General features: G+C 40.7%; 1 protein-coding gene across 1 annotated transcript; it reads left to right on the plus strand.

Moving 5' to 3' along the window:
• Positions 1-206: 206 nt before the first annotated feature.
• Positions 207-14,897, plus strand: smox (spermine oxidase). The gene is made up of 7 exons (XM_079279252.1): positions 207-311; positions 5,245-5,479; positions 7,038-7,264; positions 9,078-9,251; positions 10,627-11,371; positions 12,546-12,706; positions 14,374-14,897. The coding sequence occupies exons 2-7, from the start codon at positions 5,272-5,274 to the stop codon at positions 14,524-14,526; spliced, it is 1,668 nt and encodes a 555-aa protein (XP_079135378.1). The 5' UTR covers positions 207-311; positions 5,245-5,271; the 3' UTR covers positions 14,527-14,897.
• The last annotated feature ends 335 nt before the right edge of the window (positions 14,898-15,232 follow it).

Genomic DNA, 15,232 nt, shown 5'->3' on the forward strand with positions numbered 1-15,232 from the left:
TCATTTCTTATTTGCTTCCTTTGATTTCAATTATTTTCGTGTGTATGGCACACAGGACGTGTGTGAGTGTGTGTGCGTGTGTGTGTGCGCAGCAGCAGGCCAGTTGCGCGACAGCAGGCTTGAGTGGAGGGCTGGTCTTATAGCCGTCACCGCTTCTCATATTTAATTAATGAGAAGGCAGCGGCCACGACAAAAACTGGCTGCTTCTGGTTTCCAGGCATAAATACAAAGCGGAGCCGGTCTGAGGCAAAACGGGCACAAAGGAAAGCGGAGCACTCTGAGGTTTTAAAGCTGAAGACTACGAGAGTCAGGTAACCATCTGCTCTGCTAAAACCCACGGATCACAGAATTATTATCTAACAGCGGGACGGTGGGTGATGGCCACTGTGGCGATTTAAAAAGACCAGTGTGTACGTGTACGTGGGCTACATATCGCTAGAAATACAGTGAGAACAGCTTATTTACTGTAGTTGTCAGTGCTGCGAGCGACCGTGCATACATTATACTAAATGTCACCGGGCTGTTTGTGTTGATAAAACGGGAACACGCTGCACGCATCCACACAACACCTGTGTAAACACAGGGATTACAAGTCCCATGAATAAATAAAGTGGATTTGTGCGTTTCGCTCTATTTGTCCGCATTAAACTGTGTTCAGGCTTTATTGGGTCTATATCACATGGTGTCTTTGACAAACAATTAATCGGAGTAGTTTTCTCTGAACTTGTTCGCTTTGTTTCAAACTGCTGCCACTTTGGCGTCACAGCTTATACGTGGCAGTAACGGATTTTTTTTCCTATGCAGATGAGTTTTCCAGGCAGGCAGCATATAGGATGACATCAGACACTTTGTGTCTTCTCACTTAGATTTGTCTTATCAGTTACAACTTTTCATTGTCATTTCATTATCTGTATTTTGGTACAAGTTTCAAATCAGCGCAATTGTATACATTTTTTTTTTAAATTCGAACTAATGGCTGTATTACATTACGTACATATTGTACTTAATGCTTCATGGGTCAGTGTTAATCTTCGAATAAAAGATCAAGACATCTCAGGTTAGGTCAAGAAACATTCCATTGATTTCTCACTTTCTAACAAGCCTGCAATTGGAAATGTTAATATGTGAGTATGAATGCACTTGATAATAACAAATAGATTTTACAGAAGTGGTAAAAGTAAATACCTGGCAACCCAAAAGTTCCTCTTATCACTGGCTCATACGGGACATATTAGTTGTAAATGCTATATTAACTTTTAATATTGCCATTATTTACAATTCATAAACTCTTTATAACAGGGTGCTTATTACAAAGGGATACCCACTTTTTTCCAAGGCTTTCCTGTGTTTTTTGTTAAATTACAGAAGTATACACTTTAATTGTTTGTTTATTTTAGCTCTCATCTCTCTCTGTGGTTATGATGTTACTATCAAATTGAGCGAGTGTGTATCTTTGGGAACACTACAATAGTCTCAGTGCACTCTTTTTCTGCACCAGGGGAACATACAGAGTGATGTACAGTAGCACAGCGGTGGAGCTCGTGTGCGTGTGCGTGGTGCCTCAACTCCATCATCCCAGTTTGGGAAAACCAGACCTGAGAGAGAAGTGTGGAATGTTTGGCCTTTGGTATGAAGCCATCAGAATACACAGATTTTGGTTATGTAGAGATGTAGAAATGTTTGTTAGCATGCTAAAATGCGACTGATAAAAAGAAAATGCAGATGTGAGTGTGGCCAACAGCTGGAAGAGCGATGTCCACAATATAAGGAGAGAGGAGAGCAGTAGAAGTCAGACTCATTAATTCAAGATATTGCTGCTCTTGAAAAGGCCACCAGTAGATGCACTGTATGGTAGATTGCCATTTCTAGGTCAGTGGTAACCCCCTCCCTCCTCACTCCACCCCACCCTGAGCCGCCAAGGCCAGCCCACACATTAATCTGCAGTGGGGTGTAAAGCATGAGACGGCATGTGGCGAGAGTATTACCCAGCCGTGGACTAATTACAAGCAACCAGGAACGGATGCACAATCTGTTACAGGGCCAATGTGTGATGTGATCATCAAAGGCTGTTAATGAATTAGACCTGTAATTCATGTAGAATCTATGTTTGTTATGTGTTCACAGAATCAGGTAGTTTTTCTTTACTAAAATGGGCTTTATTTTATAGGTCAAGTCCAGCATTAACAGATTAAGAGTGAACACTGAATCTTGAAAGCTATAATAGGGAGTTTTGGATGCAAAGATGTTACAGCTTAAATGTTGTTTTCCTGCATTATATCAAAGTCACACAATCTTCTGACCTTGTTTGACTGATTTAGTAAAAAATGAAAGCCTAAACCTAAAATCTTTTAAAAAGAAAAATGTGTCAAAAAATGGAAACATCTGTGTAAAACGAACAGCTGCCCTCCGATATCTCTTGGCAGGAAACATTCACACCCTATAGAATTGTGCTTTGTACCTCATTATAATAATTGAATGGTTTTCTCTGGACATTTTCTTGTTGGTACTTTACATAAATTACAGTTCATCAGAAGGGATTTGACTGGCTGCAAGTTATAAACCATTATTTTTCACATCATAATCGACTTACAACCTGCTGCCAATCTAAATATATGAATCTTAAATGTATGATATTCATTGAAAAGAAACTCCTATACCGTGTATTCTCTAACAAGCTGTAATAGCTCAGGAAACAAACATGTCAGCCTCAATTCAAGATTCAATAAACAAGTGTCACTGAACAATCACAGAAAGGCCTTCTATTGGTGTGTTTGTGTAACATTGTGAATAAAACTAATTTTAGCATCTCTATCATTTTAGGTGATTCTGCTATTAACATTTGATAGGCGCAAAAAAAGAAATTAACCAACTTTTACTTTTTCCTATATTTTTCTTTGAAGCCCAAAAATGAGTCCATTCATGTTGAAGTTGCATCAATGTTTCATCTGCAAATTCGGGGAATCCAACTGATGATTAACAGTGTAGTTAAACTGTGTTTTCGGTGTTCATGCAAAGTATTCATGGCTGAGTGACGTCCAGAGAAAGAGACGGAACTGGAACTGAAACATGGCTTTATGTGTTACACACAGGTACACAAAGCGTAATTCAGTATAACTCTGTGGTTAACAGTAATGTGTGGCAACTACGCAGATCGTAGTCTCAAAGGATTACGTAACTTTAATTAATGACTATTGTCACACATAATGTCACAATGCACCGATATAGTACATTTTCCATAAAATCAATTCATAAAATGTTTGTGGATAACATAATTAGGTGAAAATAACCAGAGAGAAATGTCTGTTTCTGTCAAATACTCAAATTCCTTGAATTAGATATCTGCCAAATCAAGAAACTCCATCAAATCACGTGGAAATCCAATACTGCCACAAAGCAATCCAGTTCATTGACCTGCTACGGCGGACGATTTATATAGTTTCTCAATATAAATTGTCATATCGTTACTTCAAATGGAAACGCCTGATCAGTAAATCTGTGCCATGTCTGACCCACTTTCCGCCCGAGGGTCATGAGGTCAGATGACCTGTGTGTTGACCCGTCCAGATCAGCGTGTTGGAGGGCAGCGGTCAACCAAGAGACTCTGGTAGACTATGAAACAGGAAGTTATAGAGATTTACAGACATCCCTGTATACGTCCTCTTCAGTTTGACATCGCATTCTGGTTCTTACAACATACGTTACACCCCTTACCTTAGAGGACTTGATATTCTTCTAATGCATGTCAGACCAGTTTCACGTTAAAAGCTCTACAGTTACAACAGCGTATATCTAACATGGCAAAAACACCACTTTATAATGTTGCTGTAACACGATTAATTTGGACTCTGTGTTACTCTTACACACAGCTGTCCATACATTTACAGCAAGCAGCCTTGCGTGCTGGAATAAGAAGGTTGCTTGTTTATTCTTCACTCTGAATGTTAGTGTCCCTGAGCAATTTCAGTATAATTTCCGTTGTGCTATAATAAACTTTTTTTTAGTTGTTTGTAGTTTATTCTCTGACCGAAATGATAGAGTTGTGTCTCCACGTGACAGGGACTTATATTTGGCCTTATGCGCGATAAACAATGTCGAACAGCAGGATACACAGCAGGCAGTCAGAATAATGTAAACACGTCATGGAAAAGACTAAATTAAATGAATCACAGTTATATATATATATATATGCAGCTGTAAATCTGGGTCATATGAAGGCGAATGCTGATAAGCAACACTTATCAGCTGTAACATATATCTGTGTAGTCAGTGTTTAATTAGGACCAAAAGACAACAGGGCTTTCAAGAGGCTAAATGAGTTGTGCCAAGCGTGTAGGTGCATTGGTCATTCTTTAAAGGACCAGTTCAGCTGGATGATGTCACTTGTGGTATCAGTAATGCAACGTGTTCAGATTTCTGTCTCTGAGATCTCTGCCGCCACTCCACTATAATGGAGATGAGGGGAATTTAGTTTGTGGGGCTCACCGCACTTAAATATTGGACAGTTTTTTCCTTCGATGTTATAATCCACAGAACTCACTTCAACAACAGTTTCGGGCGAGAAACTGCTGAGTGTATATTCTGTGGATTATCCAAAGCAACATGGACACTGTTTCTTTTCTTAAGGACTCGTGGAATATATATTCTTATCTTGTGGCCAGTATTCATTTGTTTGCATAACAAGATATAAATCTTGTTTGTACGAGATAATTCATGTCGTGTACAAGGTGGATATCTAGTTCACACAAATGATAATCCCATGCACACAAGATAGGACGTTATCCTCACAAGATAAAACGGTTAAATATTTGGGGACTTTCAGGGATCCATCGTTTCTGAAAACAATATTGTTGATTTTTTTTGATGTGATTTTTTTTTCAGTGCTGTTAAAACTCTGTTATATTGAGATGAATAATCTGTCAAATATTGACAACATATGCTAAACATAGACAAACTGCATCAACCGAGAGACGCAGTGATCAGTAGCTGGTATGATAAGTGTGTAGGAGGAAACATTCTGCCACCCAGCATGCCGCACCCAACCACCAGTGTCTGCATTCGTGAGCTAGTTACTTCAAAATGTTTTCTTTTTCTCAAGGAACTTAATATGTCATTTATTTATTTTTTTACACGTAAACTCAAAAATATGTTGACTTTTCTTTCTTTCACACAATATTAATCTGCTCTATGACTCGATGATATAATGTTGCCATTTTTCAACTTGAGTTTCTTTTAATTTGCCCACAGACTCCATCGAAGAGGATCTTGGACGGCATGCAAAGTTGTGAAATTTCGTCAGACAGCACTGATGATCCTCTTAGTAGCGGCCTACGCACTCATCGGCAGCCTCGGATAGTAGTGATTGGTGCTGGCTTGGCCGGCCTTGCTGCAACTAAGATCCTACTGAAAAACGGCTTCACGGATGTCACTGTCCTAGAGGCGTCAGACCACGTCGGCGGGAGAGTTCAAAGTGTTCAGCTCGGTGAGAGTCTCCGTTTACCCGTTGTTACCTCACATTTTGTATCTTATCTTTGTAACTAATCTATGAATAACACCTAAACACTGAAAGCGTGCCCTGTGCAACACATTTATTTGGTGCAATGCCTCTGCCTTTTTCATCTTTCTAAACAAGCAGCAATTTAATTGGTTATTATAGATTTTCCTTCTTTAACGAAAAGTATTATTGAAGTTCAGATGTCCTACAATTCATCAAGCAAATCCTGATGAGAAAGCAACTACAAAGTGGTAACAATCCATCAGTGAAACTTAAATTAATAGCTGGACATGTTGTAAATGATGCTCATTTGTTCTCTTGCAGAGGGTTAGATGAGAAGCTAAATATGACCAAATAGTGCCAAAGGTGGCTAGCCTAGCTTGGCTATAAGACTGGAAGCATGATGGAACAGCTAGCCTCCAGGAGGTGACTACTATCTGATAACTCCCATGTCATCAACACTTTGGTTTTTACACAGATTACATAAACAGGATATAATGTGTTGATTAGTGGGTTTTAGAAAGTGCCAGTCGACATATTTAGTTATCTTTGGACAGAGCCAGGCTAGCTGTTTCCAGTCTTCATGCTAAGTTGCTTACTCTCTCCTGGTTGTAGCTGCATATTTAGCGCACACACTATTTTTTTTAAGTTCATCAAGTTTATAGTAGGAATGTTGTTACATGTCACTGCAACAAGTGAACTGTTCAATAGCTTGTTCTCTTAGAGAACAAGTATCTCTTCAAAGGAACAATTTCACATTTTTCTCTGCTTGAGCAACACAAAACACTCATTTACTGTTGATAAAACTACAAAGAATCTTCTGATACAGAAACACTATTATATGATACGCTTATTTCATATTAATGTACTCTGCATCGTTATTCTTTTATTTAGTTTTTTTTTTATCACAGGTCAAATTCAATTAGATTACCACTGATATTTATTTAGAATACCAGTCCAGTCAACCAGCCATACATTGACTCTTTGTTTCCTTAAATAACCTGAATGAATGCACTTAACGGATGCATGTCTAGTTCCAAAAGAAAGTCAACAGAACTGCCATTCTTATGCCAGAGAAAGTTTCATGGCGAAGTCTTTCAACTGGCAAAAACAAACAAGTAGGCAACTACATCTGCTCACGGCACAGATACATGTATCAAAGAGGTCAAATGTAAAATGACACATTCTGCACTGTTAAACGTAAACTTGGATGTGAGGGACACGGATAATTGCGTCTGTTATGTAAATGCCTGTCATGTAATTATAGAAGCATAACTGTAACTGCATTGGCCTATTTTTAATACGAATCAAAAACATATGAAGTGTGTGACGCCATCATCCTCAGGTAAAATATCAAATGAATGGTATTCCAATGGGGCTAAAGCAACTGCAGTATGTTAATTGAGTTGACCTCCTTCTTGAACTGTCCACTTATGTAAAACTCAGGTGTGGTTGTGCCGCAACAAAGCAGAGTTCAAAGAGATCCTTTTTTTTTTTTTTCAAACTCAAACTCATCTGTGTGTCTTTCCTCTCTTTGTTTTTGTAGGAAAAGCAACTTTGGAGCTTGGAGCCACCTGGATCCATGGTGCCAATGGGAACCCAGTGTACCACCTGGCAGAGGACAACGGGCTGCTGGAGCACACCACAGACGGGGAGAGGAGCGTGGGACGCATCAGCCTGTACACTAAGAATGGCGTTGCTCACTACCAGACCAACGTCGGGAAGAGGATCCCCAAAGACCTGGTGGAGGAGTTCAGTGACCTGTACAACGAGGTAAGAGGACGCATGTGCACACAGGTAATTCACTTATATATGCACAAATGAATGCATGCATGGGCAAGAGCACAGAGAACCTCGCTGTTCAGCCTGCCTTACATCAACATATGTTTATGTAAGTTAAGTTATGGAGCATAGCCATAGTAACTAGTGGCAAGCCCCTTAAAAACAAATGCTCTGTGGACAAATATTGTTCAAACCTGCAAAATTGTATTTTAAATGAATGGAGATCCGAAAGTTTCCACGGATAGAAAATAGGATGAATACGCTGAATTTGGGGAAACGTGTGATGAAATATGACAGACATCTAGAATATTTCCTCTTTATAGAAAGGTGCAGCCATAAAAACACATACACATGAGATTGAATAGAGAATATGTGACAAAATAGTAAAGATTTCACTGTTAAAAAAAGAAAAATCATAAAAAACGGTCAAATGACTGGCAGCAGCAGCTACAAAGACTGTGAAATTCAAGTAAAATATCTATAAACAGTAAATTAACAGAAATTCTCATTGAAGTTTTTGCAGAGAAACACTTATTCTCCCCATCATTATTATGCTGTTTTTAACAACCTTAAAGCTACTTAAGGTGAAATAAAAGCCACTGTTAACATCCATCATCATTACTAAAAATATCCCTCAGCCATCTTTAAGGTGAAGCAGTAAAATATCCACCAAAGCGTGCTGAACTTAACTAAGGAGTGGCAATTGTCGTTGGTCCAGGTCTCTGCTCTGAGCTCTGTAGCAGCTCCTGTTAGAGAACGAGTATTGTAGTTTAAAGGTCACCTCTAGAGGAGCAGTTACAGGGAGAAGGTAGACAACACACAGAGGGGATTTCATCTTCATGAACCGTTGGTACATGTCTTGTTTTCTGTGTGATCGCAGGTCCAAAATGACCCACCCACTCTTTAACACTCCTTGTGCTAAATCTTATTTATGGTAGTTCACACCTTTACAGACACAGTGGCTTCAGCATCCTAATTTCAGCCCTGCATAATCATCTCATCATGCTTTCTGTGTCTGTTGTCCATATTGTAAAGCTGTTAGAAACAAACATGCTATTTTGGGGTATATGAATAAAGTTGACTTGACAAGGCTTCTAAAGCCTCCAGGATGTATTTTCAATAGCTGGTGTAATGAAAAGAGAGAAAAAACAAGACCATGCTTCAGGTTCACCGCAGATCACCTGACGATCACCTCCCTCGCCACAACACTTGTCTGCCACTGCCTCTTGCGCACTGGAAGTATCATCTATCTTCAGACAAACGCAAGCGCTGTATTCACAAGCTATAGGACACACAAAGTAAAGCTTGTTGCCAGTTAGGTGTGGTCGGAGCAAGGGCACCGTGACATCTATAAAATACCAAACAATAAATGACCCACGTACAGTACTTGTTCTGCAGGTTTTAGTTAAAGTCTTTAAGTTTTAACTTCATTAACTTAAAGTAGTTCATACTGTAGATGTTTGAATTTCACTGGTGTTGTTTTAGTTTCAGGACATGGTGAATTATCACCTCTGTGTAGCACCCTGTCAGCGTGTCAACAAGTCTCTTCTTTCTGTTTTCTTCTTCCTTAACAATGGGCTGCTCTTGTAGCTTCTGGCAGTATTTCTTATTAATGTGCTGTGATTTGATTCGTGCTACCTGTGGGGTTTCTCCATAATGCTGCACTTCACCACATGAAACAATCAAACACTGAACTGATCTATTCTGAGCGAAACTAAGCTGCTTTATTTTTCTTCTGTCTGCTTCCTTGACATACTTTCTTATTGTCTTCCTCCCGATTACTCTCCGACTCACTCCTATCTAGGTGTATGAGCTGACTCAGGAGTTCTTCCAGAATGGGAAGCCTGTCTGCGCTGAGAGCCAGAACAGCGTTGGCATCTTTACGCGGGACGTGGTGCGCAAGAAGATCATGTTGGATCCTGATGATTCTGAGAGCACCAAGAAGCTCAAACTGTCCATGCTTCAGCAGTACCTCAAGGTGTGTGTGTGTGTGTGTGTGTGTGAGAGAGAGAGAGCCTTGCAAGTATGAATCATCAAGAAATGTGGAAAATGATAGTTGGTATACAAACATACATTTTCAATTATGTTAAAAAGAGAAAAGCAGTACATTGTCTCATTTGAGAAGATGCAGGAAGCTAATGTTTGTTTCTCGGCCTCTCTCTCTCTAACTCAACTTTTTAGTATCGGCTCAGCTCGATCGGAACCTCGACAGAGGCCATAACTAAATAAGTACCAGGTATCAGGTACTAACCACAACCTTTTTCAACAGAAAACCATAAAAGAGCAAGTAGAATTAGGTCGAGTAGAGCCATAAACATGCAGTGGAAAAGAGGCATACGATGAAAATGTATACATTTTCTCTTGATTTGCAAATTAACTAATCATTCATCATTCGGCACTAAATGATAGCACTCACCCCATGCATACGGAAAATCAAGTAATTGTGTGAGGGAGCCAAGCACAATTTTTGCTTTCACATTGGAGGTTATGTTTTGTTTTTTTGTCGGCCAGATGTCATAAAAAACATCAGAGAACTAAAACTGCAGCTCCCTGAGGTTATTGTCTGCATGAAAACACCTTAAATGAAATGTTGCCTCTCTGGTGTTTGATATAAACAGCCATTTCATATTTTCATGTGGGTGCTACATCAGTGCTACATTCCTTTGAGTGCTCCTCTATACACTACCGCCCACACACAAAGACACAGGAACCAGAGCATGCTGTGAACAGCAGCAGAGAAGAGACCATTGGCCACCAGCTAACCGCTACTATGCTAGCTCACTATTAAATGAGCGTGTTTACTAAAGTGATCAGAATGTTGCCTAATTCGCTAGAAATGGAATGTTATCCCAAAGACAACATGAAACCATCTTTAGACAGAAGAGACATTTGACAATGACAACACAGCAGCTTCAAAAAAAGAACCTGTAAGAATGAAGGTGCATAAGCGCTAAAGTGCTTGTGTATTTATTGCACACTGCTCCATCACACGAAGATTTAGCATTAGAGTTCAGCAGCTTGATGGAGGCTGGAACGAACAATAGTTTCAAGCGGTTTGAGTTGCACTTTGGCACACGGATTCTTCTCCCTGATGGCAGAGGTTCATATTCAGAAGAGGGGATGTTGTAAGAGATTTTTGTTTCATGACTGCCTGCTCGTACACGCTCTGTAGTTTTTCTTCACAAATACCTTCATTGCCGTTTTGTGCAGGCTTGCAAGTTGCACTGTCAGGTTGCCAAATCATGCTGTGATTCTGTATCTAATGATGCTCTCTAGGATCGCCCGGAAGAACATCAGTGTGATCTGACTGCTCACTCCATACATTCTCTGTGTTGATATTTCTCTTGTTTCAGGTGGAGAGTTGTGAAAGCAGCTCTCCCAGTATGGATGAGGTGTCTCTGAGTGAGTTTGGCGAGTGGACAGAGATCCCTGGTGCACATTATGTCATTCCTGAAGGTTTCATGAAGGTTGTGGAGCTCCTGGCCCAAGACATCCCCTCTCGCACCGTCTGCCTTAGCAAACCGGTCCGCAGCATCCACTGGAACTACTCAGCCCAGCATCAGGAGGTGATCGCCAAGAGCAGCGACACCCACCAGGACAACAACCACAATGACAACAACCACGGCTGCCAACCCCGCGAGGACCCTCTGATCCTGGGTCATCCCATTTACGTGGAGTGTGAGGACGAGGAGTGGATCGCAGCTGACCATGTGATCGTCACAGCCTCTCTGGGCGTCCTGAAGCAGAACCACGAGGCCATGTTCTCCCCCTCTCTGCCGGAGGACAAAGTGCTCGCCATCGAGAAGCTGGGCATCAGCACCACCGATAAGATATTCTTGGAGTTTGAAGAGCCCTTCTGGAGCCCCGAGTGCAACAGCATCCAGTTTGTGTGGGAGGATGAGGCTCAGCTCGAACAGCTGGCCTACCCCGAGGAGCTGTGGTACAAGAAGATCTGCAGCTTTGACGTCCTCTACCCGCCCGAGCGCTATGGCTACATGCTGAGCGGCTGGATCTGCGGGCAGGAGGCGCTGTACATGGAGCGCTGCGATGACGAAACAGTGGCCGAGACTTGCACTGAGCTCCTGAGGCGCTTTACAGGTACACACAAGGAAACAGAGCTGTGTATTGTGGGCCAATGTTACACCATAGAAGCTTCTGTGGGCCTCCTAGGTTGATGTCTACACAAGAATACTTTATTTGCGTCTATTTTATTCCCACTTTTAGATATGTTACTCCTCCTTTATGTAATCCTTATCCAACCACAGAAATGATCAAAATATTCACATTCTTTATAATTCTGACTTCTGTAGATTTTTATGACAGAAAACAGACAAGATCAACATCCATCTTCCAACCCTCCTCTAAGTTGATCTTCAACACTGTAAAAATAACAGCCTGGGGAGGCTGAGACTTAACTCAGTGACTCAAACAAACAGTTGGGTTTGGTCGTTGCGTTTCATACAAAGGAAATTGCATAGGCTTTGGCTGTGATGTAAGTAGCATTTTTCCATGACAAAAGGTTGTCGGATAATACAGCTGGATGACTCAGGTATCTGTTGATGTTGCGTCCAGTGTTACCACCACATGAGCAACACTGAGCTGAAGGGTTGATCATGAGGCTGGATAAGGGGAACAAGGCTTTACTTTAACTTACATTTGATCACTACATCCTTTTTCTTGTGACACAAATGTCATGGATGTTTCATTTTCTCTGAACCACTGTTGCTGCTACTGGTTACCTAAAAACACAGCACTTCTTGTGGAACAGATTGCAACATGGAATGTAAAAGGTTTCATCCCATGGCTATAGGTCGACTCATTGTTTGGGAACAGATTAGTGATGTGTCGATACTGTAAGAATGAGTCAGAGTATTTCTCGAATAAGGGATTGCCTCAGAAACAGGTCACAGTGCGAGTGCAGGAGCAGTGACTGTCACTTCATGATGAGGTCAGTGGACTTCCAATAGATTGCAGATGGTAAATCACACAGAGAAGCTACACACAGACACACACACACACATTCCTTATTTAGGTCAACGTGGTTTAATCCCCTCAGCTGTTGCTTAATTACATATGGACTCGCTGGTGCCTTTCTCCTCAACGAGGGTCACGACTCGATAAGAGTTGGCAGATTAGACGTCCCAATAAAAGGCCTCAACTCACAGCTGTAACGTTCTTAATTTGAACTGGTTTGGTTCTGTGTTGCACTGGATTTTGTAGACACCAGACTGTCCATGATTGTCATAAAGTGTCTCTGTCCGTCTGTCCACAGGGAACCCCGACATTCCTAAGCCCTGGCGTGTCCTGCGCTCCTCGTGGGGCAGTAACCCCTTCATTCGAGGCTCCTACTCCTTCACCAGGGTGGGATCCAGCGGTGGGGACTGTGAAAGGCTGGCCATGCCGCTGCCTTATGCCAACAGCACCAAGGCTCCGGTAAGATACCCTCAAGACAACAGAGTGGGTGGACAGAGTAATAAAAACACCTCGGCCATTTAAAGCAATTCAGTAGCCCTTTATAGTTATTGTTAAGACAAACTTAGTATTGTTGGTATTGCATTCATTTGTTGCATGCTTCTGTAATTGTGTCTACCACACTGTGTGGTATCAAGTGCCGGAGATAATATTTCCAATTAAGCTGAAAAGGACAAAGTTTTCACTTGTTTTGGCAACACATTCTCACTCCCAACTTGAGAAATACTGACACTTGAAGCCTTATGCTTAGAGCTATGGTGCTCTAGGTGCCCCTCTAGTGTCAGTTGTGGACTCAGGGACAGGTTGTCACTTTCCACTTGTTACATGCAGTCTTTTCAAAATAGACTTCCGTGTTCACGGGAAACAAACAGTTTCTGCTCGTCATATGCATGTAGTCTCTTTTCAAAATACACTTATAAAGTAGGTTTACTTACTTACAAACAACAAAGCTAAAGTTGGTTAGGTTCAGGCAACAAAAGTACTTGGTTAGGTTTAGGAAAAGATCATGGTTTGGGTTCAAATATGTCCGTTTGTTATGTAACTGGCGTTACTAAAGTATGTGAGACATGTAACAAAACTATAGAAAAATAAGTCAATGTTGACTTTTGGTTTCACACAGGACACGAACAGCCTCCTGGGTGAAAGTCCTGTGTTTGTTTTGACTATTTTCTAATAATACATTTCCTAATGATTTGATATGGTTGTCTCGAAATAATTATGCAATTTGTTACTAATTAGAGAAAATTAAGGCAAAGTTCTGTGACATTTCAGCTAGTCGTGGTACATTTATAACTGGTTGATGATGTTCCCGTTGAGGAAGTGCTCTATTTAAACCCGACGAAATATTGATTAATTATTTGTACATTCCTGGAAGCTTTATACTTCATATATGTTAAATTGTATGCTGGTTGCATGTTCAGCTGACTTGCTGTGTACTGACAAATATAGTCTCTAGGTTATGATACCAGTTAACTGGCAATAAATAGATAGAAATTCTGAAAACAAAATTCTTATGAATTGAAAGTTACACATCAGTGTCTTTGTTGGGAATTGTATGAAACTAAGGGACATGTCAAATAAAAGACTGTACATATTGTATAAGATTATGACTTAATGATATCGTCATTGCACTATGAATGTTGTCGAAAAAATGCACTGTAACTGTAACTACCCTTACAACAGTAGTTTCACTGTTTACACTCTCATGCCCTCTGAGAGCATATGGCTAATGTGATGGTGTCATACCATGTCACATCGCTGCACATGCAGAAAATACAACTGGTGTCAGGGAGGGTTAGGAAGGCTGCTTCCTGGCCAGCAGTCTAGACCATGAAACCTGAGGTGTTGTGGGTGAAGGGGAAAAGGCGCTAGGGGGGAGGATTTGTGTGCTCACTTGACACTGTTGAAGGAATGGTATGACCCCCTCCGCTGAAGTCCTTCAACCCTGTCAAACTGAAACATGAAGGCCTTGAGGAAAGTTACTGCGGCCTCCTACATGCAGAGCGCTAACAAGTGATGAAAATAAAAAATAGTGCAGCGCAGGAGGCCAAAAGAAATGTCAAGATGACATTAACGGCTCTTGTTTTGAATCTGGTTTTCTTCCCTCAAATCTTTTATCTTTACCTCAGCCTCTACAGGTCCTGTTCGCTGGAGAGGCAACCCACAGAAAATACTATTCCACTACCCATGGTGCTTTGCTGTCAGGACAGAGGGAGGCCACTCGTCTAATAGAGATGCACCAGGACTTGCACAGAGTTGAAACCACAAAGCCTAATATGTAAAATAAAACAAACCTCTGACTAGTGAAAAACATTACTGTTGAGTTTTACGCATCTTATCTTGATGATTAAGTTATACTTAAAAACATAGCTCGGGCATTATTTCATTAATGAGTATTGTTTCTATTGTACTGTAGATTCAAATCATGCAACATTTTTATTTGAGATGTACTGTTCAAAGGTTGCCAATGGTGCTGTTATTTCTTGTCTTTATTCTGTCATCACATTTTTTTTTAATCATTAATTTAATGTTTATAATAACAGCATCTGTAATTTAACTTGTTTTTGTAAGTGCCTTCTGTACGTAATGTTATGTTCATTAAAAAATAAAGGAAATGCTAAATTAAAATTGATTTTAACAAAATAAAAGTTCTATCGTCATCTAAGAAGACCAGTTGTGTCTCCTTAATTCATTCAAAATATTAAACACACTACTGGTAGCCGTCAGATATTTCCTCTTCATCCACTTCTGTCCTCCTGAATATTTTCCAGGAAAGTATTACCACAGGCAAGAGCTGTTTCCATACCATCACCCTGTAGATCTAGGAGAGCAAGGCAGACAGCAAGCGCACATGGAAATAAAAGAAAAGGCTCCAAAGCCATAATCCTGTGCCAAGGTGACAGATGGTGTTAGAACAGACCCAGTCCTCCATTCATCAGTTTACAATTACAGCATTTGAAAGTTAACTCAAATTTAGTCTAGTTAGCG

Source organism: Melanostigma gelatinosum, assembly GCF_949748355.1.
Source record: "Melanostigma gelatinosum genome assembly, chromosome: 11".
Lineage (NCBI taxonomy): Eukaryota > Metazoa > Chordata > Actinopteri > Perciformes > Zoarcidae > Melanostigma > Melanostigma gelatinosum.

Bases quoted from the DNA above. Each gene is read 5' to 3' on its own strand.
- smox (XM_079279252.1), top strand. From the start codon at position 5,272: ATGCAAAGTTGTGAAATTTCGTCAGACAGCACTGATGATCCTCTTAGT. The intron at 11,372-12,545 runs GTACACACAAGG...GTCTGTCCACAG, and splicing joins GCTCCTGAGGCGCTTTACAG to GGAACCCCGACATTCCTAAG. The intron at 12,707-14,373 runs GTAAGATACCCT...TCTTTACCTCAG, and splicing joins CCAACAGCACCAAGGCTCCG to CCTCTACAGGTCCTGTTCGC.